The 25,930-nt window shown below is 44.4% G+C and overlaps 1 protein-coding gene across 1 annotated transcript in view; it reads left to right on the top strand.

Moving 5' to 3' along the window:
• SPTLC2 (serine palmitoyltransferase long chain base subunit 2) overlaps positions 1-25,930 on the top strand; it is a 425,361-nt gene that overhangs the window by 281,221 nt on the left and 118,210 nt on the right. Inside the window, exon 8 of the mRNA XM_086937562.1 lies at positions 66-285. Within this exon, the coding sequence (XP_086793688.1) occupies positions 66-285 (220 nt within the window). The remainder of the gene's footprint in view (positions 1-65; positions 286-25,930) is intronic.

Genomic DNA, 25,930 nt, shown 5'->3' with positions numbered 1-25,930 from the left:
TGATTTTAAGTTGCAAATGTAAGTTCTTTAAAATGTACTGAAATTGCAATGTCCTTCTCTATCAGCATGGAGGGTTCCATTGTGCGTCTGCCAGAAGTAGTGGCTCTGAAGAAGAAATATCGGGCTTATCTCTACCTGGATGAGGCCCATAGCATTGGTGCCTTAGGCCCCAGAGGCAAGGGGGTAGTGGACTATTTCGGATTGGACCCTAGAGATGTGGACGTAATGATGGGGACATTCACCAAGAGCTTCGGAGCTGCTGGGGGTTACATTGGTGGAACCAAGGTAAGAACAGAAACAGAGCACTTTATGGTGGGAAACATTGCTAGCAATGGACATACAAACCCTTGTCTGTGTAGAAATGAGTATTGGGCAGATGGAGATCTGTTTTTTGGCAAGTGTTTGAAAGGAAAGAGACAGGATGTATCATGGGATGCAGAGTTGGAAAGACTGGGTAAGAGTTGACTCAGTCCTTTAATTGTGATAATAGTGAATTAGAGTAGGTTAATGCCTTTTCCTAGCGAGTAAGCATTTAACTGATAGACCTCTTGTGAATGGATAGCAATAATATTGCATGTTCCACAAAGTACTCCTAACAAGCACAAAACAACCAGCCAATACGTGCTTCGTCTAAGAGAATACTCCCATGAATTCTTCAGGGCTGTGATACTGGAAACAAAAGCAGTGTGATCGAGATGCCGGTGATCATTCCAACCCGGCAGCTTGATACCGCAGGGTGTGTGGAAACGGGAAAGTTCTATGTCGCGGTATTAGGAATCTCAAAGAGCCACGGATATATACACAGGTACGTGTGAGGTATTGGGTAATTCGGGAGTAGCAGGAAGTGTCCTCTGTGGCTCGCGTCCAAAACAGTTTGTTTTGTGCTGATTACTTTTCGATGTGAATTAAATGAAAAAGAACAAGAAACAACTCTTCTGCGAACTTTATTGAATACTGAACTTTCTCATGGACGTACGTGACACGGTCCTTTTCTAACACACAACTGTATATGTGCCCAGGATTTATGAGAGCAAAGTTGTTGTAGATTTTTCCTACATGCACATAGGGGTTATAGGGGTCTCCCCTACCTGGCTAGCGCCATATCTATTTGAATCTTTACTTCACACATACGCAAATATAGCTGAGCGCCACCACTTCCTATTCACTGAAAACCTCCCTTTTGACTATGTTCCACTAAGTATATAGGGATAATCTGGCCAGGTAGACATCCTTTTGTAGAGGAAGGTGTTGCTGAACTTCTGATGGTTGGGAGACCTGCACGCATCTCTACCTGGAAGGAGGGATATGTAAATATTTTCATTGTAGGTGCTGGGTGTTGAGACTGTTCCAAAGCCCTCTGTTGTACAAGGGAACGGAGAAACAGGTGGTCAGCTTGTGATAACGTTCAGAAAAGACATGTATGCATCTTTGTAGTGCATCATTGGGTAGGAACAGATGCACACTCTTTTGTGCGGATAGGGCGTAGTAAATACAGACTAGGCTCATTTGAGGAAGATCGCAGACATGCATTCCCTTGAGGGAGGGGGTTAAGGATAAAAGCATGTCACTGCTGCTTATTCATTGTGCGAGACGTGTTCCTTGCTGGTGAGAGTTAAGGAGCAAATTGATTTTCCTTATAGGGTCACACACTTTATTGTTTTAGATGTCAAAAGGTTAGATAAAGTTCAGTTTGTGAAACTGGATAAGTAAGTACAATCTGATTCCTTCATGGTGGGATGGTTAGGGTAGAACAGACATAGTGTATGGCGCTTTAGATTTACTGTAGATTGTGGCACTCAGTAGAACTTTAATCTGACATTGTTTAAGATCTGGCACACTTACGGAGTACAACAATTGTAGCACTAACCATCCTGATATTTTTTCAATTAAAGTTCAACAAAACCACGCCGTAAGAAGAACGGCACTGAAATGCTATTATATGCAACATCATTAGACTTGTATAAGGCTTTCTCGCACCGTTCTTGACTCTACAATAAATTAATTTATTCGAAGTTCATTAGAGACATGGCACAGATCATAAAGTCCCGAAGCAGGGACTGGCTTAGAATCTGATCAAGATGGCAGTTATAGAGCTCTTGTGTACAGTTAATTAACTTTCTAAAGCCCTGAATTGCACCATTAACTTGTATTTTTACAGAACAAACAGTAGATAAATAAGTCCCATTTGGAGTAAGGAATGAACTGGAAGTCCTTCACTGGTGAGGTGTTCAGAGCCTGAGCTTCCCTTTCCAAATCAAGACCTACTCAAAGAACATGAAAACCGATCTTAAATGTATGCTATAGCTCCTAGCACAGTGTTCTTGTATGCCACAATTTGGATATACCGGATATCCTCTACACGTTGGAATAACCATTTCGCTCTGCTCAGTCCATCATGCTGCAGGAAAACGGTTTTCATTCGGTTTGCAATTAATGTTAAGGCATAGGTCTTCATGCATTAGAGTAGACTTTGACCATTTCCGCTAATGTGATTTTGCAAAATGTTTAAAAATGTTTGTCTTTAACTGTTGTAGCATCTGTATCAACCTAGTAACAAAATATATGGAACCGTCCAATATTGTTTTCTGTATTTCGTTTCTAATGTTGTGAAGAAATGTGCTTCCTAGTATCCAGGCTACGTTTTGTAGTTCTCTAGCCCTAACCAATTGCACATTCTCCATATTAATTTCTTTTTAATGTGCCTGAGATCTTGATATTATTTTATGCTTGAGCCCCCTGTTTGGCATGCCTCACAGGGACCTTTTGGTCCCTGTGCGAACAATGTCGGAGTGAGAGATTGGTGTACTATCATACCGGTTTAGTACTGGAAAACAACTGATTGTTTTCCTTTTTTCTGATTTAACAAAGCAATCCTGATATTTTGCTTAATATAACTTTTATCAGCAATCCTGTCTTTATGCGGTTCTCTGTATCGTTGCTTCTGGGATAGACTGATCGATGGTATCCAATGGGAGTACTGAGCTGCAGTTATTCTTTAAACCAATAGTTCTAACAGAAGTGCATGTCCTTTAAAGTGTCAGCTGAGTGTATTTATTACCCATTTTATATATTTATCAATGCACTACTTGGCTTTTGCTGTTCTCATGTAATAGTGACCTGTATTCCATTCTGGATAGAGGTGCATCCAACCAGTCTTGACCCTGTGCTAGATTTCATTGGGGTCAAAACGTTGCCATTTTTTAATTTTGGCTTGGAAACCAGTTGGACTAATAAATATTATACATGGAGTGTTATTTATTCTCAGCCTATGACGGTGCTGTACATTTCAACCAACATTCTGCTGTCCATTTACTTTTCATTGATTACCATTTGTCACAATTCACATGCAAAGCCCCATTCTTTCACTTGGAGCATCATAGTTTTTTCTGCAAAGCCCTATAGAACTTTGTCAATTTTGACCATACCCTTGTGTGTTTGTTCATGATTATTCTTCAGTATAAGATCTTTCATAGATTTGCATTCTTGAATCATTCCCCTTTGCAAAGAAGGAGTTCTCCGGTCTAACTAGAAAGTGAAATCAATACAGTATTATACACAGTCTGAAGAGCTAGAAAACCTACAATTTAATGTACTATACACAACATTTAAAAAGAACCAAACTTCCATCTGACTGCAGCATCATGAAAAACATTTCCCTCAGAGGCTACCATACTAAGGATTTTCTACTGTGCGTTGTGTGATGAGAGTTCACCTGAGCTCGGCTCAGTTTACTTCACAAAAAACAAATTCTCCCGTATTGGATCGTTCATATATTTACTGGTTGAAATATTCCCTGTCATCAAGCTGGGAATCCCTCGATAAATAACAGTACACAGTGTTAAACTAGCAATAGGCCTCAACAAGAGTTTTGTTTTAGAGCACATCCACCTCATTTGAGGCAACCCTAACTTCACCCAATAAAGTGCCAGCTTCACTTGTCCCTTTAGTGACTACAATAACTCATATTTCTACAGCACGTCGTGTGAGAGGGAGTCCGAGGCACAAAATCTGTTACTTTTTGTGGTCTACACAAACAGAGCCAGCCCTACCTTCAGCTTTTAGGTGAGTGTAAGTTGTTTTCAGGAAAACATTCTAATTAATTGGACCAGGGAGACCTTTTTACCAGCTGTCCCCATGGCTGGCAGAGAGAAGAAATCTCTTTTCAGTGCCTTCACTACTTGTGGTCAGAAAAAAGTTTATACTAAGGACCCACGTGAAAAATATATTTATTGTCTTTATCCTACATACAATTATTTGCTCTGTGACATTTGTAGTACCTTTCCACCAAAGACCCTAAAGGGCAGAGAAGGGAAATTGACACTGTGTTAGAGAAGAAAATGTACCTCCTGCTAAGGTGATGCCTCCTCATCAAGAGGCGATTCTGTGAAAAGTGCTTCTCCAAGCACTTCTACAAAGGTGGTGCAAAAAGGAAGCAAATGGACTTACGTGAGTTGAACTTTCAATCTAAAGTGACTGCAGCCATCTCCTCACACACAAAGAAGTGAGGTTTCTCAGAGAAACGCTCCAAACTTAAAGATCACAAGTCTGTGCCTAAAAAAATCAAAACCATCTGTGCCTTCAGCGTGACTTTTAATGTCTACTATTGGCCCTGTGGACAACCCTACTAGGGTTCCTTATAACATCATTGACAATGATGCATACAAACACTTTGACGACCGGACCATCGTCGACATAAGATCTTAATCATTCACACCAAGAATGTTACTACTGACGATGACCCTTTCAATGCCAACCTTGATGTCAATACCTCCGACAACCACATTGTTGAGAAAAAAATTCCTCACCACTCACTTTTTCACCTATTCAAGTGACCGTGAGTCTCCCTACGCAAATTCCCGACTCTAATTAGAAGGTAAATATAGTGACCAAGATACCATAGAGACTTCTAACAGTCCCACGCAGTTAGATGTCTGCAATGTATCAGAATGTGAAGAGGATGTCTTAGATGAGGGCAACGCTAATCGGGAGTATGATTACCAGCCACAGATTTTTAGGGCCACATCATCCTTGACAATCCTATAAACATTCTTATGTCTATGTGAAATCTGAGATTTGTCAAGTACTTGTTGTGTTTCGAACAACAATGTAACAGATTATTAAAACCTTTCATAGACTTCTTTCTCAGCAACCTGCATGGCAACCCATGTCTGCCCCTTACTCCACCACTGCCACTCCCTCTGGGTCCTCCTCCACCACCTCCACTGCCTCCCATGCCACCTCCAAACCCTACATCTCAAAGAATCCAGTCTCCAACTACAGTAACACTGATTCTTGTGCCACTTACTTCTCAGGAGATGGGAGACAATGGTTCTTCTGAATCATCTTGATCAGATTTGGAGGAAGAAGGCAAATTGTTTCTTGATGATGAAGGTCCCGAAAAATGTGAAGACCACATGACACCCATAGAAAGTGATGAAACTCCTGTTCTACCAGAATCTTCTCCAAACGACATAGCCCATTTCCATAAAGTAATGGAGAGTGTGGCTATAGAATTCAACCTGCCTCTGACCTTTAAGGAACAGCAGTGCTTGCTACATGATTTTTTACGGAACAACTAAATAAAGCTATCCTAACATTCGTGGCTAAGGGAATGTTGAAAACCCCAATCACACCTTGCTCCTCACCACCTGGATAGGGACGGGAGATGCATTAACAATTTGGGCGGTAGATTTGCTTCCATGGCGGCTACGTCAATCAAGGGCATTAATGCCTTTGCAGTTCTAGGTCTCTATGGCCTCCAGGTAAGGTATGATATCTCACCAGTAATTTGCCTCATACAGGAGGGTAAGCGAGACATGGCTAAAAACATTGTTGGAGAAGGTGCAACAATTTCCGCTGCTGCGATTGATGTAGCTATGGACGTATCCAATGCAGGTTTTCGCCAGTTGGTGTGAGCTGCTGTTTCGAGAAGACATGATTGGCTGCAGTCCACTGCTTTCCAGCCTGAAGTATTAGAAAACTTTTTGGGCATGCAGTTAAATGCAGCCCCCTTATTTGGGAAGCATGCCGATGTAACTTGGAAGAATATGGAAACGGATACTAATACAGCAAAATCTCTGGGAGCTCATCAGTATCACCGGGAAATGTCATGCCTTTTCATGGCTCAAAACCTCTCTGACCTATTGAGAGGGTTTCCACCACACAGAGGACAAAACCGTCCATATTACCATACAAGACAACATAGAAGCTACCAGGGTTATACATCCAGCAGAAACATACAAAATTATGGCAAGTCTTCTCGACGAAAATGGAATGCCTTCCAGTCCCGCTCCCAAGACAAACAAAAATGTGTCTGACTTCTTGCAGTTGCCCATGCTAGCATCTCTGCCTCAGCAGATTGGGGGGGGGGGCTGGGGGCTGGGGGTGTTCCCTTTTTACCCCTGCATGGCCGTCCATAACAGTAGACCTCTGGGTGAGACAGATTGTTCAGTCAGGACATACGTTATAGTTTCTTCAGAAACGTCATGACTTCCCACCAGGAAGGACCATCATCTTAATTTGAAGGAGCTGCAACTGAAGATTCTTGTTCTCCTAAATAGAGCAATCAAAGCTATTCCAAAAGCCCAGAGGAATGCAGAGTTTAACTCTGGATTCTTCCTAGTGAAAAAGAAGACTGATAAGTGGAGATTTGTGTATCTCCAGGAACTTAACAGGTCTTGCAGAAAGCAGACCGTCCGTACGATAGCATTCCAAGACGCTTCTGAAGAATTTGTACTTGACATCCCTAATTTTTAGGATTATATTTTCACATCCCAATAGACTGGATGTCTTTGCTTTGCAGTGGCAGGCAATACTATCGATTCAAGGTGCTCCCTTTCAAGCTCAAGTCAGCACCGCAAATTTTCATCAAGTGCTTTGTGCCGGCTGTTGCTTACCTCTGGGGACAGGGTCACCAAGTATATCCATACTTTGACGTCTGGATCGGCACACCTCTGTCAAAAGAAAAAAACAAATGCTTTGACGGTCGCCAGCTTAACTCTCTTTTACAGACTAGGATTTGTACTGTATCATTCCCAGAACCTCGCAGAAAGTTGCAGTTCGTGGAAGCGATACTGGACACAAGTGTGAAAGGCTTCCTCCTCTGTGGAAAAGGTAAGAAAACTTCAGGCCATAGTAAACATGTTCTCTGTCAAACGGATGGTCGCAGTCAGACAATGCACATCCCTGTTGGGCTGATGTCCTCATGCATAGTACATAACCTTATTACAGGCTCAGATGGGATTGATCCTCCAAGAACTGAACTGCCAATGGAATCAAGGTCATAGCGTGTGGACAACATGGGTTAAGTTACAAGACGTTGAAAACTAGCCCTACATGGTGGCAGATTCCTCGGAATCTCAACGCAGGACTTCATTCCATCCTTCATTGGATACAGTGGTGCTTTTGAAAGGTAGGGGAGCAGACATGCAGGATTTCTCGACCAAAGACTGTGGTCAGATGTGGAATGGAAGTTCTACATAAACATCCAAGAGCTCTGAGCCGTAAGACTGGTTCTCCAAGCGTTTCTCCCTAAATTGGCAAGTCAAGCAATCCTTATAAGAGCAAACATCCAACATTAATATTTTACATCACCAAAGAAGACTGAGGTCCCGGCCTTTGTCAGAAGAAGCATAGTTACTGTGGGACTGGGCCTTCTCCCATCACATGGACATTTTGTGGAGCATCTTCTGGATGGCAAAATAATCAAGCTGACACACTCAGTCGAACGTAATCTTGTGCCACGAAAGGGACCTCCACAAAGACCAAGTGAATTGCATCTTCCACCAATTGGGTCAAACTAGTCCTCTATTTGTTTTTCATGCGATACAACAAGAAATGCCAGTATTACGCCAGCAGGTTTCTAGCAACAAGTTCTAAGGGCAAAGCCATTTCGATCAGACGGTTCAGCAATGTTGCCTACACCTTTCTACAGTTTCATCTAACCCTCAGGGTCAAGAGGAAAGCGAAGACCAACCATTGTACCCTGATAATCATTAGCCCAGCGTTGCCAGTACTGGTTTGTGGAGCTCCTAAACATCTCAATACACCCTTCATGACCATTTAAGATTCATCCCAAACTACTCTTCAGGCACAACCGAGATATTCCGCATCACAACTTTTAGTCATTAAACCTAACTGCATGGAACCGGAAGACCTAGAATATGGTCATCTTGATTTCTCAGCAGAATGTAGAAACATTCTGTCACTAAACAGAGTACAGGCTACCACATGAACATACAATTTGAAAAGGAAACATTTTTGTGTCTGGTGCAACACCAACGTATTCAATCCAATAACAATAAATACATCTGTATCTGCTAATTCTGGCAAAGAAAGCTTTGAAATATTCCTTAATAAGAGTTCATCTGACAGCAGTGTCACAGTTCTGGGGAATAGAAGACAATTCAGCCAAGTTTTTTTCGACAGACCATCAAAAGAAATTTATGAAGGAACTTTCAGAGGCTTCCTCCTATTATGGTGCCCAGTAGCACCCTCGGAATAAAATACCACCAGAGACAACTCGTGTTGCCTCCGTCCAAACCCACCCATTAAACACATTGCAGAATTCTTTCTAGGAAATCTTTGCATCTCTTGGCCCTTACTTAAGAGCGACAAGTAGGAGAAATACATGGATTTACTGTAAGAAAACTCTACCTTTGTTTAACTAAGGACAGAATTATCTTCAGGACCAATACCAAGTTCATTCCCAAAGTCCCTACTGACTTTAATCTCAATGTAACACATTATTCTGCTGTTCTTCTTTCCAAATCCGTTAGTGTTATCCAAGAGGTAATTGCATTTGCTTGATGTACGAGGGTACATTAAGTCTTGCATAGACAGAAGGAAATATACTCTCTCTACTCACCAACTGTTTGTGTCCTTTTGCCATACAAGAATAGGCTGTCCCCTATCCAAACAGGGAACAGCACACTGTTATCAGCCTGCATCCCCTTCAGTTACAACCATGCTAAGCATCCACTCCAGAGGCGAGTGAAGGTGCATTCTACCAGAAGCATGCGTATGACTGCAGCACTCTACATGAGTGTGCCTTTGCAAGTCATCTGCCGTGCAACTACCTGGAAAAGCAGGCACACATTCATGAAGCACTACGGCCTTGATGTGAATGCAGAAGCAGACACTGGTGTGAAAGGCTGTTCTTCATAACCTATTTCAGTGAAGGTGAGCCTGCTTCCTGCATTTCTTGAATTTATTATGATTGTCATGTACTGCTAATCTGATTAAAGCATATGATTATACGAAAGATCAAATGCTGGAAAGGAAATTAGTTACTTACGTGTGTCTCCAGGTTTTCAGCATTTGTATCTTTAATATAGTCAAATGTGACCCTACTCCTTTCACGCTTGTGCTATGAAATCTGAGATGTAATAGCCTCTGGAGGGTGTAGGATGGTTGACACTTCCACCTCATTGCCTGAAGTTCGGGTTGCTTCAAATGAGTTGGATGTCTTACTAAACAAACACGATTGTTGAGTCTTATGGCCGTTTTAACAGAGTTTACTGCTATATATGTGTACTGGGCATTCTTATTTCACCTTCAACTACTTGGATTATCACTAGACTTACTGTTAGAAGTCAATCTTTTATCATCAATTGACTACAATCTGAGAATCATGTCGGAAACCTCTTAAAGAAAAAAAGAAAGTCCTCTTTTGGCTTGTGGTACTTGTGGGAAGATAAGGCTACATTCAAATAATCCACTCAATGATCTATTACCTATACCCTTCTCACAAAGTAAAGGACTGCAAAATGTTATTCAAAGACCTTAAAGACAGAGTATGCAGACTATTCATTTGGCTTTAGAAAGTCCAGGAGAAAAATCTTTCTTTCTGGGGACAAATGTCTCTGAGGGTATTTCAGAATCTACCAAGACCCTCCTAAAAGAGACCAATCAGAAAGCCAACTCTCCAAAAGTTGGATGGCACAAGGACCCCCCCAACTCCTACAAGAAGATTCAAAAAGTTAAACCAGAGGCCTTCGATAGAACAAAGCCAGTTATCTGAGCTCTCTCAATAAATGCAGAAGAGAAATGTTTTCTCAGCACAAACAAGACCAGAGGCTTTAACATCATCAGACAAAGTGCCCTTCAAATGTAGAAAACTATCATCAGCACTATAGACTGTTTCTCAGTCGTCGACGACGATTCCATCAATAGTACTATCTGTCCGGTAAATCGTCGACGAAAACCACTTTGACGAGGTAAGTGTTGCTCACGTCATTAGCAATAACGTTGATGGCAGAAATTACGACAGCGATTTTATTTGATTTCTCCAGTATTACATCTTTCAGAGATTCACATGCTTGTATCTTCCCCGTCGTTATGGTGGGAGTCTCACGGTAACAGAATGACCAAGCAGTATCATAGAGAAGAAAAACTGCATAGAAAATCCCCATAGGGGCTGTATTATTTGGTAACCAGACCATTTCTTTGTTTGGTCCAAAAGCCAGCCAATCAGCATTGCTGCCCTGCCCTCACACTCCCCAGCAGAAGCTTCCTGCCTCAGATTTCCAACCGCCTTCGTGTGAGAAAGGAGTCTCCCTGAGCTCTGCTCAGTTCTTCTGTTCCTGAGTGAACTTTTGACCCTTTGGGAATCTTGTTTCCTGTCTACTATATTGAGGTATTGTGTATACTTATTTTTCTCATGATGGCTGAAAGCTCTAAAAAGAGGCTGTTCAGGCCATGCAAGTCCTGTGGGAAGGCCAGACTTTTCGCTGAGGACCCACATGAGGACTGCCTCTACTGTCTCTACCCTAAACACCTGGTGAAAGACTGTAAGCTCTGTAGAAAATTTTCTGACAAAACTAAGAGACAGAGAGGCTAGATTACTGTTATGGCTTCAGAAGAAGAAGGCCACATCAGGCTCAGATTCTGAGGAGGGATCTTCTTATTCCACTCCCAAGAAAAGAAAGGCCTCTGTTTCTGTGGAGAAAGTGGAGTCTAAAAGGAGTAAATCTAAGGAAAAATCGACCTCATCTCTTCCTATTACTCCTCTGGAGAAGCAGTCAAGTCTTAAAGGACCTGGGTCTGCACCTTCTACCAGCTCCCTAGCTTCTGCTACTAAGCCTGTGGTAAAGACTTCAGCTCCGTCGAAGACGACTTCGTCCACGACTACGGCTTCGTCGACGGTAGGATCTAAAGCTGCGTCGACGACTACGACGTTTACGACCACAACATCGACGAGTAAGATTTCACTGTCGGCGAAAAGACCGTCGACGACGGTGACGACTAATCCGTCGACGACAGGTTTGATGGTGAGGATGTCGACGGGGGTCCCGTCGACGAAGGTCCCGTCGACGAAGGTCCCGTCGACGAAGGTTCCGTCGACGAAGGTTCCGTCGACGAAGGTTCCGTCGACGAAGGTTCCGTCGACGAAGGTTCCGTCGACGAAGGTTCCGTCGACGAAGGTCCCGTCGACGAAGGTCCCGTCGACGATGGTCCCGTCGACGATGGTCCCGTCGACGGTGGTCCCGTCGACGGTGGTTCCGTCGACGAAAATCGTTCTATCATCTGCAAAAGCGTTCAATTCTCCGCAGTCGAAGACCATGATCTCGATCCGGTCTTTTCAGTCGACAAGAGGTTCGGCTACTATAAGTAAATCTGCAGAGTTCACCTCATGGACAAAGATTTCCCCTTTGCCACCATCCTCATTGCTGGAGCAGGATTCAGATGGAGAGGAGTCCTCAGGTGCTGCCTACAGTCCTTCTCAGCTTCAGATAAAGAGCCAAGACACGGACGAGGAGGAAGTTTATTCCTTCAGGGACGGACAACAATCTTCCAGATATGAGTCATTTCAGGAATCTGGTGATTATGACGAGGAGGAGGAGCAGCACGTGGACTCACGGGAGGAGGAACGTCAAGAGACGGTTTCTATACCCCTCAACCTTGTGTCTGATCTTAGGTTGATGCTAAACGACTACTACCGTCGTTTCCCAGAGGCGAATTCCTCACAACCAGCTACGCAGACGCCTTCCTCGCAGACACCTAAAGCACCTGCTTCTCAAGAACAAGGGGTGAAATCTCCGCAGGTGGTTACTATAAGGGACGACCTAACGGACTCTGACGAAGATGAACAGCCCGAAGAAGGAGAGCTTGTTCATGATGCTTCGGGGCAGGAATGGGACGAATACGTTTTACCATCGGCTGCATCACCGGACCCACTCAAATCTACCTCCCCTCCTCAAGACATCGGAGGCTTCCATGATATCATGGAAAGGGCGGCCAAGAGATTCAGTCTGGATGTGGAGGTGCAAGAGACTGATTGTTTCTTGTACGATTTCAAGGATGATAACACAAGGTCACTTCGCTCAATTCCGATTATCCCCCACATCTGGGAGGAGGGTCTAAAGATTCTGAAAACACCGGCGTCTATAGCGGTTTCAGTTCCCAGAATTGAGAAAAAATACAGAGCTCCAGAATCCACAGCAGCCTGCCTCATTGGGCATCCCAGGCCGGAATCAGTTGTGACGCAGGCGGCGCAAAGAAATTCTAAGAACCCGGTGGCTACTTCCCTAGTGCCACCAGACAAAGAAGGAAGGAGAATGGATGGGGCAGGTAAGAGGTTTGCGGTCATGGCAGCTTCTACCATTAAAGCGGCAAATGCTATGGCACTACTTGGCCGTTACAACAGACAAATATGGTCCGATCTGGCTCCCATACTCTCTGCACTGCCGGAAGATAGAAAGGAAGAAGCGGCAGCCCTCCTCAAAGAAGGAGCAAAATCTGCTGCCGAATCTATCGACATCGCCATGGATGTCTCGTCTATGGCCTTTAGACAAATGGCTGGAGCGGTTTCGCTTCGCAGGCAGGGCTGGCTCAAGGCGACTTCTTTTCGTCCAGAGGTGCAGGCGAAAATTGTCGATATGCCTTTTGACTGTGAGAATTTATTTGGGAAACATATTGACGAGGCTCTGCAAGGCATAAAGTCGGACACGGATACAGCGAGAGCGCTGGGATCTCTTCAGCAGGGAAGGTTTCAGTCCTTTCGAAAGAGGGGTGCAAGAGGTCAATTTAATCAAAGACCCTCTTTTCAATCCAACCGATATCAACCGTATAATCAGCAGGGATATCGACAGTATAATACTAACAACCAGTTCAGGTCCTCCAACTCCTCTTACCAGCAACAGTCCAGAGGTAAACCGAACGCCAGGGGGAAATCTCAGCAATCTGATAGACGTCAATGATTTCAGGCCGGCGCTCCCCACACAACAGATCCCGGACAACGACCACTATCTGTCTCAATACTACACCAACTGGATGTCCATAACATCGGACAAATGGGTTCTAGATGTCATAAGCAGGGGTCACACGCTGGAATTTGTGGAAATACCACCGGACCACCCCCCAGTACTCAGGCTCAACCAACATCGCAAGGAAATGCAGAAAGAAGTACACTCGCTTCTGCAAAAGGGAGCCATAGAGGAAGTCCCACAACATCTCAGAGGGAGAGGCTTCTATTCGCATTTCTTCCTCATCAAAAAGAAACAAGCCCAGAAATGGGGACAGGTATTGGACTTGAGGGATCTCAATCAATACATAAAAAAGATACCCTTCAGAATGTTATCGTTGCAAGAGATCCTACTCCTGATAAAGCAAAAGGACTACATGGCGTCCTTGGATCTCATGGATGCGTACTTCCATATTCCCATTCATCGGAAGCACAGGAAGTATTTAAGATTTGTTGTGGAGAGTCGCCACTTCCAGTTCAAAGTCCTGCCATTCGGACTCAAATCAGCCCCGAGGGTATTCACCAAATGCATGGCCCCGGTGGCAGCCCGTTTAAGACTGCAGGGGCATTACGTTTATCCATATCTGGACGACTGGTTGGTGACAGGTCCATCTTTCAGGGACGCAGCAAGAGCTCTTCAGAGCTGCATCCGGCTGTTTCAGCGCTTGGGCCTGAGGACCAACTTAGAGAAATCCTCGCTGACCCCGGCCCAAGGCATCCAGTTCCTGGGGGCATGGATATGCACCACAGCAGGGAAAGCCTATCCTTCCGAAGAACGAATAAGAAAGATCATGGCACTAACGGCATCACTTCAGGCAAAAAAGTCGACTTCGGTGAGAATATACAAGTCCATGTTGGGGATGATGTCATCCTGCATCCCACTGGTTCCAAACTGTCGTCTTCGAATGAGACCTTTGCAGGAACAACTGGACGAACAGTGGGTCCAGGCCAGAGGAACCTTCGAGGATCGCATTGCCATCACGAACCATATGAAGGTGGCCATGTCATGGTGGAAGATTCTAAAGAACCTGGACCAAGGCTTGAGCTTTATTCCTCGAGATCACGACTTCGTGATGACAACGGACGCTTCGCTGAAAGGATGGGGTGCGCATCTTCAGGAGCTGGAAATTCAGGGCCTTTGGTCAGATTGGGAAGCTCAGCTTCACATAAACATGTTGGAGCTCAAGGCGGTGTTCCTAGGGCTTCAAGCATTCCTTCCCAGAATACGCCATACGTCAGTACTTATCCAAACGGACAGCACCACGACCATGTTTTACCTGCTGAAACAGGGCGGAACGAGATCCAAACAGCTGTCGACATTGGCGCAAAGGATCTGGAAATGGCTCATAACCAACGGAATTTCTATTCAGGTTCAGCATATACAGGGAGTCCTCAACACAAAGGCGGACGCCCTGAGCCGCACTCACAATGCGACGCACGAGTGGGAACTACACGACACTCAAATACGCATCTTGTTTCAAAGGTGGGGCACTCTCACATTAGATTTGTTCGCAACACAAAACAACTCAAAGTGCGTTCAATTTGCGTCCAGGTACCATCAACAGGGCTCCAAGGGAAATGCATTCCTCATGGACTGGACAGGAAGGTTTGCATACGCGTTCCCTCCGTTCCCGTTGATACCGCGAATCCTGCGCAAGATGAGATTGGAACCGTGCAGGATCATATTGATAGCACCAGCCTGGCCAAGACAGGCATGGTTTTCAGACCTACTTCAATTGTCGAGGGGCGACAAGATCCAGCTTCCGACATTTCAAGACCTCATCTCCATGAAAGAAGGGCAGATTCTGCATCCGGATCTGCAATCACTAAAATTGTCAGCATGGAACCTCATGAGCGGGAATTTCAAGATCTAGATATTTCCCAAGAATGCAGGCATATTCTTTCACAAGCTAGAGCTATATCAACAAACAAAACATATGCAGCGAAGTGGACCCGTTTCTGCCACTGGTGCAACAGACAAAACCTGCATCCGTTTGAGGTACAACCTGAAGGTATCCTGCCTTACCTGCTGTCACTCTCCAAGGCAGGTCTGTCGCATGCTTCGGTCAAAGTGCACTTGGCAGCAATCTCACGCTTCCGGCGGAAGCCAAATGAACCATCTCTCTGGTCCTCAAGAATAATAAAGGAATTTATCAAAGGGCTTTTTAGAGTTTTCCCACCCGTCCAACGTCCACCTGTGCCGTGGCACCTCAATACTGTCCTATCGCAGCTTATGAGGCCACCTTTCGAGCCCATACACAAAACAGACTTACAGTTCCTGTCATGGAAAACAGCCCTCCTTCTCGCCTTAACATCAGCAAGGAGGGTTAGCGAAATCCAGGCCTTTTCAGTGGAGGAACCCTTCCTACAATTTCGCCAGGACAGGGTTATATTAAGAACAAATCCTACCTTTATTCCCAAGGTGGCAACGTCTTTTCACCTCAATGAACCCATTATTTTGCCTACTTTTTTCAGCAATCCTTCATCGGAAGCAGAAAGAGCCTTACACTCTCTAGACATTTCTAGATGTCTAAAGTTCTACATTGAACGGACAAAAGCGTTCCGCAAGTCCAAGCAATTGTTCATTGCATTCGAAGGACAAAGAAAAGGTCTTCCTTTATCAAGACTGAGTATTACCAGATGGATTTCCTCAGCTATCCTGAAATGTCACGAAAAAGCGGGGAAGCCGCTATGTTCTAAGGTACATGCACATTCCACGAGGAAGATGGCAACTTCGATGGCCTTGTTCGCAGGAGTGGCGCTGCCAGACATCTGCAGAGCAGCAACGTGGAAGAGTGTGCATTCGTTTACAAGACACTACTGTCTAGACACTGCGTGGAAGGAGGACACGGCAGTGGGACAGGCTGTTCTGAAACGTCTTTTTCAGTAAGGTATGTTCTACTGGCATGATGTATTTTCTATACAGTGCTTTGATTTATATTTAAACATGCATTTATCGCATTACTGATGTATTCATATGTACTGTTATATCATTGCTTTGCGGCAGAGCTTCCTTCTGAGTTCTGTCCTGGAAACGCTACGAATACGGTGAGCACTGCTTACTACTGATACAAGCATGTGAATCTATGAAAGATGTAATACTGGAGAAGGAATTAGTTACTTACCTGTACACTATAGTTCACCAGTATTATCTTTCATAGATTCACATGCGCCCGCCCGCCTCCCCGTTTCTCAGACAGAACCTGTTTCTCGGTATTTATCCATGTCTCTCACTCGGGGACGGAAATCTGAGGCAGGAAGCTTCTGCTGGGGAGTGTGAGGGCAGGGCAGCAATGCTGATTGGCTGGCTTTTGGACCAAACAAAGAAATGGTCTGGTTACCAAATAATACAGCCCCTATGGGGATTTTCTATGCAGTTTTTCTTCTCTATGAAACTGCTTGGTCATTCTGTTACCGTGAGACTCCCACCATGACGACGGGGAAGATACAAGCATGTGAATCTATGAAGATAATACTGGAGAACTATAGTGTACAGGTAAGTAACTAATTCCTTATTTTTTTCGCTTTTCCCCATCAATGACCACTTTGTCAACAGTCGCTTCCACTTCACCATTGACGATACTTTCAATGGCACACAATGGCACAGTCGATGAGAAGAAAATCACTTAATATCAGAAAGAGGCATTATTTTGTCATTGATACCAGAACATATCTCGCCCAGTAAAGTGTCACTTTTACCACAGCCATGTATTGGATATGGAAGATTCGGATTATGTCAAATTTGGCCCGGCCTACAGTCCAACGGATCTTAATGTTAAATGCCAGAAGGAAGATGATGAATATATGGAAGGTAAATATTTTCCTTCTTAGGTAGCCACTAGAGAAACATGCAGGATTAGTAGCCTATTCAATATCTAGAAGAGTATAAGCCTTTTGAGCAACAAAGCCAATAAAATGAGGAGACGATGCAAGTCTCAAGGACCAGACGTTTCCCAGAGATTTCAAAACCCACGTCGCCAAAACAACCATTCTTATAGCCATATTGACCAGTTGTACAACTTCCAACCACTGGTACTTGCCCTTCATTTCCAAGTCCTAGATCGCAACCATCACAAACTCTGCAATCACGCCACAACACCACCAGCCTGCAAAGATACCTAATCTGATAGTGAAAGGGAAGAAGGTGAAGTACTTGATAATCAGGACATAAACTCAGAATGGGATGACTACCCTACTCCTCTTTCTCCACCTACTGCTCTGTATCAAGCTGATTCACCACTAAATGACATTGTGGCTTCCAGGCACATTTTTTGAAAGAGCACCCAAGAGTTTTGGCTTACCAATTTCAGTCGAACAATCCGATTGCTTTCTGTGTAATTCTAAAGAACTTTCGCGGACGTCCTATATCATCTGATGCAGAACAGGTATTGCCTAATCTACTACATCTGTCATAAGTAGGCCTTTCTCATAAATCTTTTACCGTTATTTAGCAGCAATATAATGTTTTAGATCTTCCAGTAAACCATCCTTGTGGTCCAATAGGATTGTCCAGGAGTTCTTAAGAGGCCTTTTTAAAGCTGCCCCCACCCCACCCCCTCTTGTTGAAGTGTCCTCCAATCCCTTGGAAATTACGTACAGCCCTACCATAGTTGATACAGATCTTCTGAACAAATACATAGCAAAACTTGGTTATCTTTCCTGGAAACTGGCATTACTGTTGGTATTAACATTGACAAGAAGAGTAAGTGAAATTGAAGCTTTCACCATCAAAGAACCATATATGAAGTTTAGAGATGATCAGGTCATATTAAGGAGAAATCCCGGATTCGTTCTGAAAGTTCAGACAATTTCACTTGAATAAACCTGTACTTTTGAAGACATTCTTCAGAAATTCTAAAGATCTAGTAGAAATAGCACTTCGTACATTCGATGTTAAAAGATGCTTTACATTTTATATTTATAGAAATAACTTTATAAAGACAGATCAACTGCTGGTAGCAAGTAGCACTCCTCATAAAGGTTTTGCCATTTCAAAACAAAGCCTTGCGCACTGGAATCCATAGTGTTATAGCATCATAAAGCAGGAAAGACCCTAAGCCCCTTTAGAGCGAAAAGTGAAAGTGCATTCTACAAGGAGTGTTTTCACTTCTACTGCTTTGTTTTCTGGTTTGCCTTTACAAGACCTCTGCAGAGCAGCAACGTATAAGATTAGGCACATAGTTACTCAGCATTCAGCATTACTGTGCCTGATGAGGCAGTTGGACATGCAATGTTGCATCATTTTTTCCAATAGGCAAGCTTCATTTTGATCTACTGTACCCACCGTGGATGCATAATAGTAATAATAATGATGAAATATTGTTTGACTGCTTACTATTCTTAATCAAGCATGTAAAACTATGAAAGATCTAATACTGAAGATGAAAAAAGTTACTTACCTGTAATTGAAGTTTTACAGTATTGGTATTTTTCATTGGTTCACTTGGGACTCCACTCCCTCCCCTCGAAGGCTCACTCATCTATGTGTTTTATTATTCTTTACATTGGTGTTAGAAAATCTGACGTATGGTAGCATCTGAGGAATGTGGTTATCATGGTGCTACAGTTTGGTTCTTTTTAAATAATATCAATAGGGTACTAATGTCAACAGGATACGAACATTGATGTTTCCTACCCCTTACAAGCCCTTACACTATACTTCTTTCTAGTTATAATTAAGAACACTCCCATTTATGTGTCGGGGAGGGTTGATCAAATCATGTGAATTGTTTAAAGGTACCAATACTGGAGAACTACATTTACAGGTATGCAACTTTTTTTCCTCTATTTGGGGAAGCATTAATTCAATAAATAGTTGGCATGTTTTTGGTGATTCATTCTCAGGGGAAATCAGAAATGACCTTCAATTAAATTCTTCTCCAAAGACTGAAAGGTAGCACCAAGATCTTTGGTCTGAGGTTGTATCAACCAGATTCAAACTGGTCATACTTTATAATGGGGACTTTGCCAGCATTAAGCATCTATATCCCCACCAAACATTACCGTCAGGATATTGATCTGCAACGTGGAGACAATGGCAGATGCTGGTGTGCAAACAAATTAACAGGGGGGCAGAATCACCAGAGAGTCTGGGGTGAATCACTTGTTGGAAGGAAAAGATCAACGACCCCTGATCCAAAAGGAGCAGCTGTGTTAAGAAGAGAATAAGACAACCACCTACCTCTGTAATCTGGGATAGGCAGTTGGAGAACATTTCCAAACAGCTAACCTGTATGTTAAATATCCAACATGTTCCTACAACTCCCCACAGGATAGGAAAAGCTCCATTAAGCCCAGCAGAGCAGTTTGCAAGCTGAACAGTTCAAATGAGTCACTCAACTAGACCATCGGATGTGTGGCCCTCCATCCGCAGGGCAAAATGACATGAACCTCTGGGTACCACAGACCTATCCGTTTATACTTTCCTAGTAAATGTAAAATGCTACAGGGGTCTAAAACCCCTCACAAACTCTTAGGCTCCTAGTTGCAGAGCTCCGACCAGAGATTCTACACCAAATTGAAGGTGAGAAGGCTCTGAGTAGTGTGCAGCTTCGACTCTTTTGATATGCGTGCGGCAACGTATTGTGACCAGTGTCTTTTTTTTTGTTTAACCTTTTTATTAATTTTCAAACAAGGTACACATGTATGTCACCGTACACTCAATAATTCAATACAGGGGATCTTATATCTGCATACATCATTCGGTAACAGTGATTTAGGCAACAGCAGGTAGTGTGGTATTAGAGTCTTTGATCACATTAAGCAGTGCGTAATACATGAATGAGATTACCGACCCATATAAAGAAAAGAAGAGAACATACAGATGTAGTCGTAACACTGGCTACATGCGTCATCTCACAACAATATCCTGTGCAGCACAGCAGGGGCCCATCCTGACTCATTTCTGGCGTATCTGGACATCTTGAATGGTTTCAATTATTACATTGCTAATTCAGTACATTAGTACAGCGTCCCTTTTAGGAAGTCTATTCATATTTCCAATACGTTCACTCAGTACACTGTAAAATATGAAAAAAGAAAAACAGATGTCACCGTTCCGCAGGGTGCTACTGAGGGTGCGCTAATAAATAACATGTCAGTGGTGCCCAAATATCTCTGGGTCTGGAAGCAACTGGCAATAGTTCCGCATATATCGCAAGCTGTTCCTGACAATATATGAGATCATTAATCCAATCTTTCAATTTGGGTGCTCTTCCCCTGCCCCAGCGACCTGCTACTCTTCTCTTGGCCATCAGCAACGCTAGGGCCACGTTTTTATGGTGCGTCGCTTGTAATGCTTTAACATATCCCAATAGAGCCATCTTCAGTGTGGGCTCAATCTGTACACTTACCATTAAAGACAAAGCTTCAAAGACAAATATCCAGTATGTATGCACCTCTGGGCATTCCCATGCAAGATGCAGGAAGTCCGCCCCAGGGGCTCGGCATCTGTCGCATCTGTCAGTCTCTCTCAGTTTGTATCTATGCATTCGGGCTGGAGTGTAGTACAACCTATGCAAAAATTCGTAATGAATCGTACGTAATCTACTACTAGCTGACACCTGTTTAGTTTGTGAAGAACAGTATTCCCACTGCTCATCCGTCATTACAAAACCCAATTTCACATCCCAGCGTGTTCTTGCTAACGCTGACGACTCCACTTTCTGTGTGTGCACTGTATGATATATTATTGAGTCTAAGTGCTTAGCTGTCGCCCCTTGGAGAGTCCGTTGCAGTGGTGCAAGGGCTGGAGGCTCCGCCGGGAAGTCTGGGGTAAGAGAGCAGACACCCTTCCTGAGACGAATGTACAAAAAAATGTCTAGTGGCGTTTGTTGCAATCCCTGAAAGACATGTTCGATCGTCCGAAAGTTACATTCATGGTACACGTCATCCCATGTTTTAATGTGTGTGCGCTCCATACATTTATGAAAGACCTTGAAGAAGGGGCATAGCTGGATGATACACGAGAGGCAGCAGCGGAGAGTAGAGCATGGGGGGCATCCAGCATCCTACATATATTAGCCCATGCTGCAACTGTGCAGGTAACAGTAGTTGGTGTCTTGCTCTGACTGGGAGTGGTGCATACAGCGCACCGACAATAGGAAAAGGCAGTGCAAGCCAGTGCTCTGCCGCCACCTGAGGCATGTATCGCGGTTGATGCACCCAGAAATATGCATAATGTGCCTGTGCGCTGACATAATATAATTCAAAGTGGGGCACCCCAAATCCTCCCTGTGAGTAGGGTCTAATGAGAACACTCCACTGCAACCTCAGCTGCTTTCCCCCCAGATCAATCGCGTCAGTTCCGACTTGAGCATCTTAAAAAAATAGGCTCCCGGGTGGAATGGTATGTTCATAAAAAAATAGAGCAACTGGGAGAGTATTACCATTTTAATTAAAGACACCCGCCCCGCCATAGAGAGTGGGAGTGTGATCCAGCGAGATACTTTGTCCGTTATGCGTGTCAAGGTCGTGCCATAATTAAGGCGCATCAATTTGTCTGTCTCTCGTTATGCGGGTGCCCAGGTGCTTCAACTCATCTTCACACCATTCCAATGGGTAATCTAGTGGGAATCGAATTGTTGCCACTGTGCTGGGAAAAATACAAGTCTTGCCCCTATTTATTAGAACCCCGGAAACTTTCCCGAAAACTTAAATCCTATCCTCAGGGAATTTTTAGTTATGTTGTGAGTCCTGAACATATAGTGTGATATTGTAATTGTAGGCGTTCTTATATAGCGCAAACTGCTAGCCTAGGGGTATCCTGGCGCTCAGACTTAAGGAAACAACCATCACGTGGTGGGGCCGGAGAGACTAAACAAAGAGGAGTCATGCCTTAGGAAAGAGCCTTGTTTTTAGGCTCTTTCTGAACTCAGTTGGGGAATTGATCTGCCTGATACTCTGAGGCAATTCATTCCAAAGGTAAGCAGCAGCCACGCTGAAGGCCCCCCTCCCTTTCCCCCTCCTAGAACGCTTGAATCTAGGAATTACCAGCAGGCAGGCACTAGAGGAACGGAGCTGCCTCTTAAGGAGATACCAGGCAAACTTTTCCTGTAATGGGACTGGGCCCAGATCATGTACCGCCCTATGCACCAAACAAAGTGATTTAAAATGAGCCCTTTCCTTGATTGGCAACCAATGGAGGTCTCTCATAGCGAGAGTCGTGGAGGATCTGCATTGCCTATTTAGCACCAATTTTGCCGCTGCCGACTGGACTCTCTGCAACCCCTGAAAGATATACTGTGGAGCCCCCAGATACAAGGAGTTGCAGTAGTCCAGTCTGCTCAACATTGTGCTTCTTACTACGAGGGAACGCGAGTCCTTGGGTAGTATTGGAAGTATCTGACACAACATAAGCATCAGACCAAAGCACACACTGGCTGTCTTGTTTGCCTGCAATTCCATTTGGAGATTCTTATCTATTAGGACCCCCAAATTGGCTACCGTGCTGACAGGAACCAACGGTCCCTCCTCAGGGGTAAGCCTGAACTCCACTGGTATATGTATGGGCAACTTCGCAGAGGAGCAATACAGCACCTCAGTTTTCCCTCCATTAAACTGCAGAAAGTTCCTCCGTAACCATGCTGCAGTCTGACGCATACACTCTTGAAGCGCGTCCATGGAAACAGCATGTTTTCCTTCCATGGCAAACGCCAGTTGCGTATCGTCTGCATAGTTGACCATTCAACCCTGAACGATTTAATGATGGGAAACAAAGGCTGCTGATAAATATTAAAGAGAATGAGGCTGATAGCAGAGCCCTGCGGCACCCCTTAAACTACCGGGGATTTACAGGATGAGAACGGTGCCAGGGTTACCACCTGCTGTCTCCCCGCCAAATAGGACCGCAACCACTGCAAAACCCATCCCTTCACCTCAATTTTCTCCAGTCTTTCCAGTAAAATTGAGTGGCTCACCGTGTCGAATGCGGCCGAGAAGCACTAGAACAGTGGCACTCCCGTTGTCGGCCCGCTTACACAGGTTATCCATCATGGTGGTCAAAGCTGACTCAGTCCCTTGACCCGGCCGGAACCCGAACTGGTCCTTATCCAGAAGTTGATTCTTCTCCAAAAAGCAGGATGAAATTCTGCTTACAGCCTTTTCCAAGATTTTAATTGAAAAAGGAAGGAGATAGATCGGTCTAAAGCGGGCTGGATTTGTCGGATCCAAAGAGGGCTTATTGAACAGGGGTGTCAACACCGCCTGCTTCCATCCCTCCTGAATGGTACCTTTCTTTTAGGGACATATTACATATCTGCCGTAGCCAGGGTATGGTTGTTTGGCCGTAGGTCAGGCTTTATGGGGCAAGGGGTCAGAGGGAGATCCTCAGGATACACCATGCGCTAAGATGTTAAAAGTGAGGTCTGTAAAAGTCTGAAGGCTATCCAGGGTGATTAACTGCAAACTGGTCAATATCATCTGCATATAGGGATATCAAAATCTGTCTCATATTAGATCTCAGTGCTTTATCTTGATGATGTTATCTCACCTTGGCCGCCAGCGGCTCAACAGCTATTGCTAAAAGTAAGGGCGATATGGGGCAGCCCTGTCTGGTACCTCTCTTGACCGGGAACGCCTGGGAGATCCTTCCGTTAATAAGCACCCTCGTTCCGGTGAACAATACAACAGCTGTATCCAAGAAAGGAAAAGGGGTGGGAATCCCATTCGGGACATCACCACAAAGATATAATCCCACTCTATCGAATCGAAAGCCTTTGTGGCGTCTAAAACATCAGCCGCTAAAGGCAATTCAGAGGAGACGTTATTCAAAACTGTGAATAGTGTTCCGGGGAAAAAACCTGACTGGTCGGGTAAAATCAAGTTTTCCATAAGCAAGCTGAGACGCGTGGCGATGAATTTAGCCAGTATTTTAACATCACAATTAAGGAGACACAGAGGCCTGTAGGAGTCGCACTGCTGGGGCGGCTTCCCTGGTTTTAAAAGCGAGGTACTGAGGGCTTCTCTCATAGAGGAAGGAAGATTCCCTGTGCATAGACCTCTCGCAGTATAGGGGGCCATCAAATCTATGTACGTTTTATAGAACTCTATTGGTATACCATCTGTTCCTGTGGCTTTCCCAGATTGCATGTGCATAATTGCCTCCCTTACCTTATCGAGCTGGAACGGGGCAAGCAGAAATTTTTGCTGTACATCGCTCAACCATCCCAGTGCCACATCACCCAAATAAGTATCTAAATCCAGCACATCTGCCCTTTGCTTAGTGTATAATTTAGCATAGTGCTCAGTGAAAGCATTAAGAATATTCACAGTGTCTCTGTACACCACCCCATCCAGTCCTTCCAATTCCAGCACATAGTTGGAGCATCCCGGTTTTCTAATTGTTTCAGCAAGTGCTCTGCCCGGTCTCTCCCCCTCTCCATAGTGGCTTGCCTCCCAGTATTTTCACCTAAAGTGTGTCTCCCTGCGTGCTGTGTCCATATACTCGGTTAGCGTCTCCCTGAATTTCGACTGTGTGGCACCATCTGATTGACGGGACAGTGTATTCTCCAGTGTTTGGAGTTCAGTCTCTAGTTTATGTATTGTATGCATGATGTCCTTAAGTATTCCAGCCCCCTTCGCTATGCAATATCCCCTCAATGTAACCTTAAAGGCCTCCCAAACGGTTTCCACACTGTCAACCGTATCCTTATTTCGTACAAAAAAATCTTGCACCGCCTCCCTCAATTCCTCTTGAAATACCGAGTCTAATAAGATGTTGGCCTCCAGCCTTCAACTACCTCGTGGTGGGCCGAAATCCGCCGAGAACAGTGTAAGTTTGACAGCTGCATGGTCCGAATATGTTCGGGCCAGATGTTGCACCTGAGAGATGGCTGGGCAAAGCCCCACAGAGAGGTACAGATAGTCCAGACGAGCCCAAGATGCTGCATGCGGCGTAAAGTGGGTCCCCTCACGACTATGGGGATGCACATGCCTCCAGGCATCAATCAAATGGTACTCCGTGAACATACTATGCAAAACCGCTCGTGCCTTGGTGTAGTGATGGGGGGCCGGGTGTGATCTATCAACTTCTGGATTGCGTTTTATATTAAACTCTCCGCCCCATATGATGTGGTTGGACCAGAGGTCAAAAATGTTTGCTCATAATGCAGTATAGAATTGTGGATTGTCTGTATTCGGCCCATAGCAACAGGCTAGTGTAATTGACTCGGACACCAATCTGCCCAATGCCAGGCAATACCTCCCTTGAGTGTCCCAGGTGGCCCCAGCCAACGTGAATGGTGTGCACTTTTTTTAGAAGTATAGCTGTGCCCCTCACATACGATGAATAAGAGGAAAAAATTCTATGCTCTTCCCATTTAGTGGCAAAGGCATTGTTACGTTGTGGGCTAAAATGCATCTCCTGCAACATTGCGACATGTATCTGGTGTCTATCCAGATAGGCCAGTATGTGTCTCTTATTACGCGGATCTCCCAGCCCTCTTATACTCCAAGTGATAATATTTAACCAGTCTATGTTGGCATTAGTAATAGCTCCATGAGATTACCAGACAAATGGTTACCAGCCCAGGAACGTGGGCCAATACAGAAATGTGCACAGTGTCCATTTTCAACTCCCGCTCCACCCGACCACCAAGCAGATCACACAGTATCTTAGCTAAGCTGCAATCAAAAATATCATGTATACTGACGACCATGTGTAATCTCCACTTAGCCCCCCCGAGTCCC

The sequence above is a fragment of the Lissotriton vulgaris genome, chromosome 9 (assembly GCF_964263255.1).
Source record: "Lissotriton vulgaris chromosome 9, aLisVul1.2, whole genome shotgun sequence".
In the NCBI taxonomy this organism is placed as follows: Eukaryota; Metazoa; Chordata; class Amphibia; order Caudata; family Salamandridae; genus Lissotriton; species Lissotriton vulgaris.
This window is presented reverse-complemented; position numbering and strand designations above follow the sequence as displayed.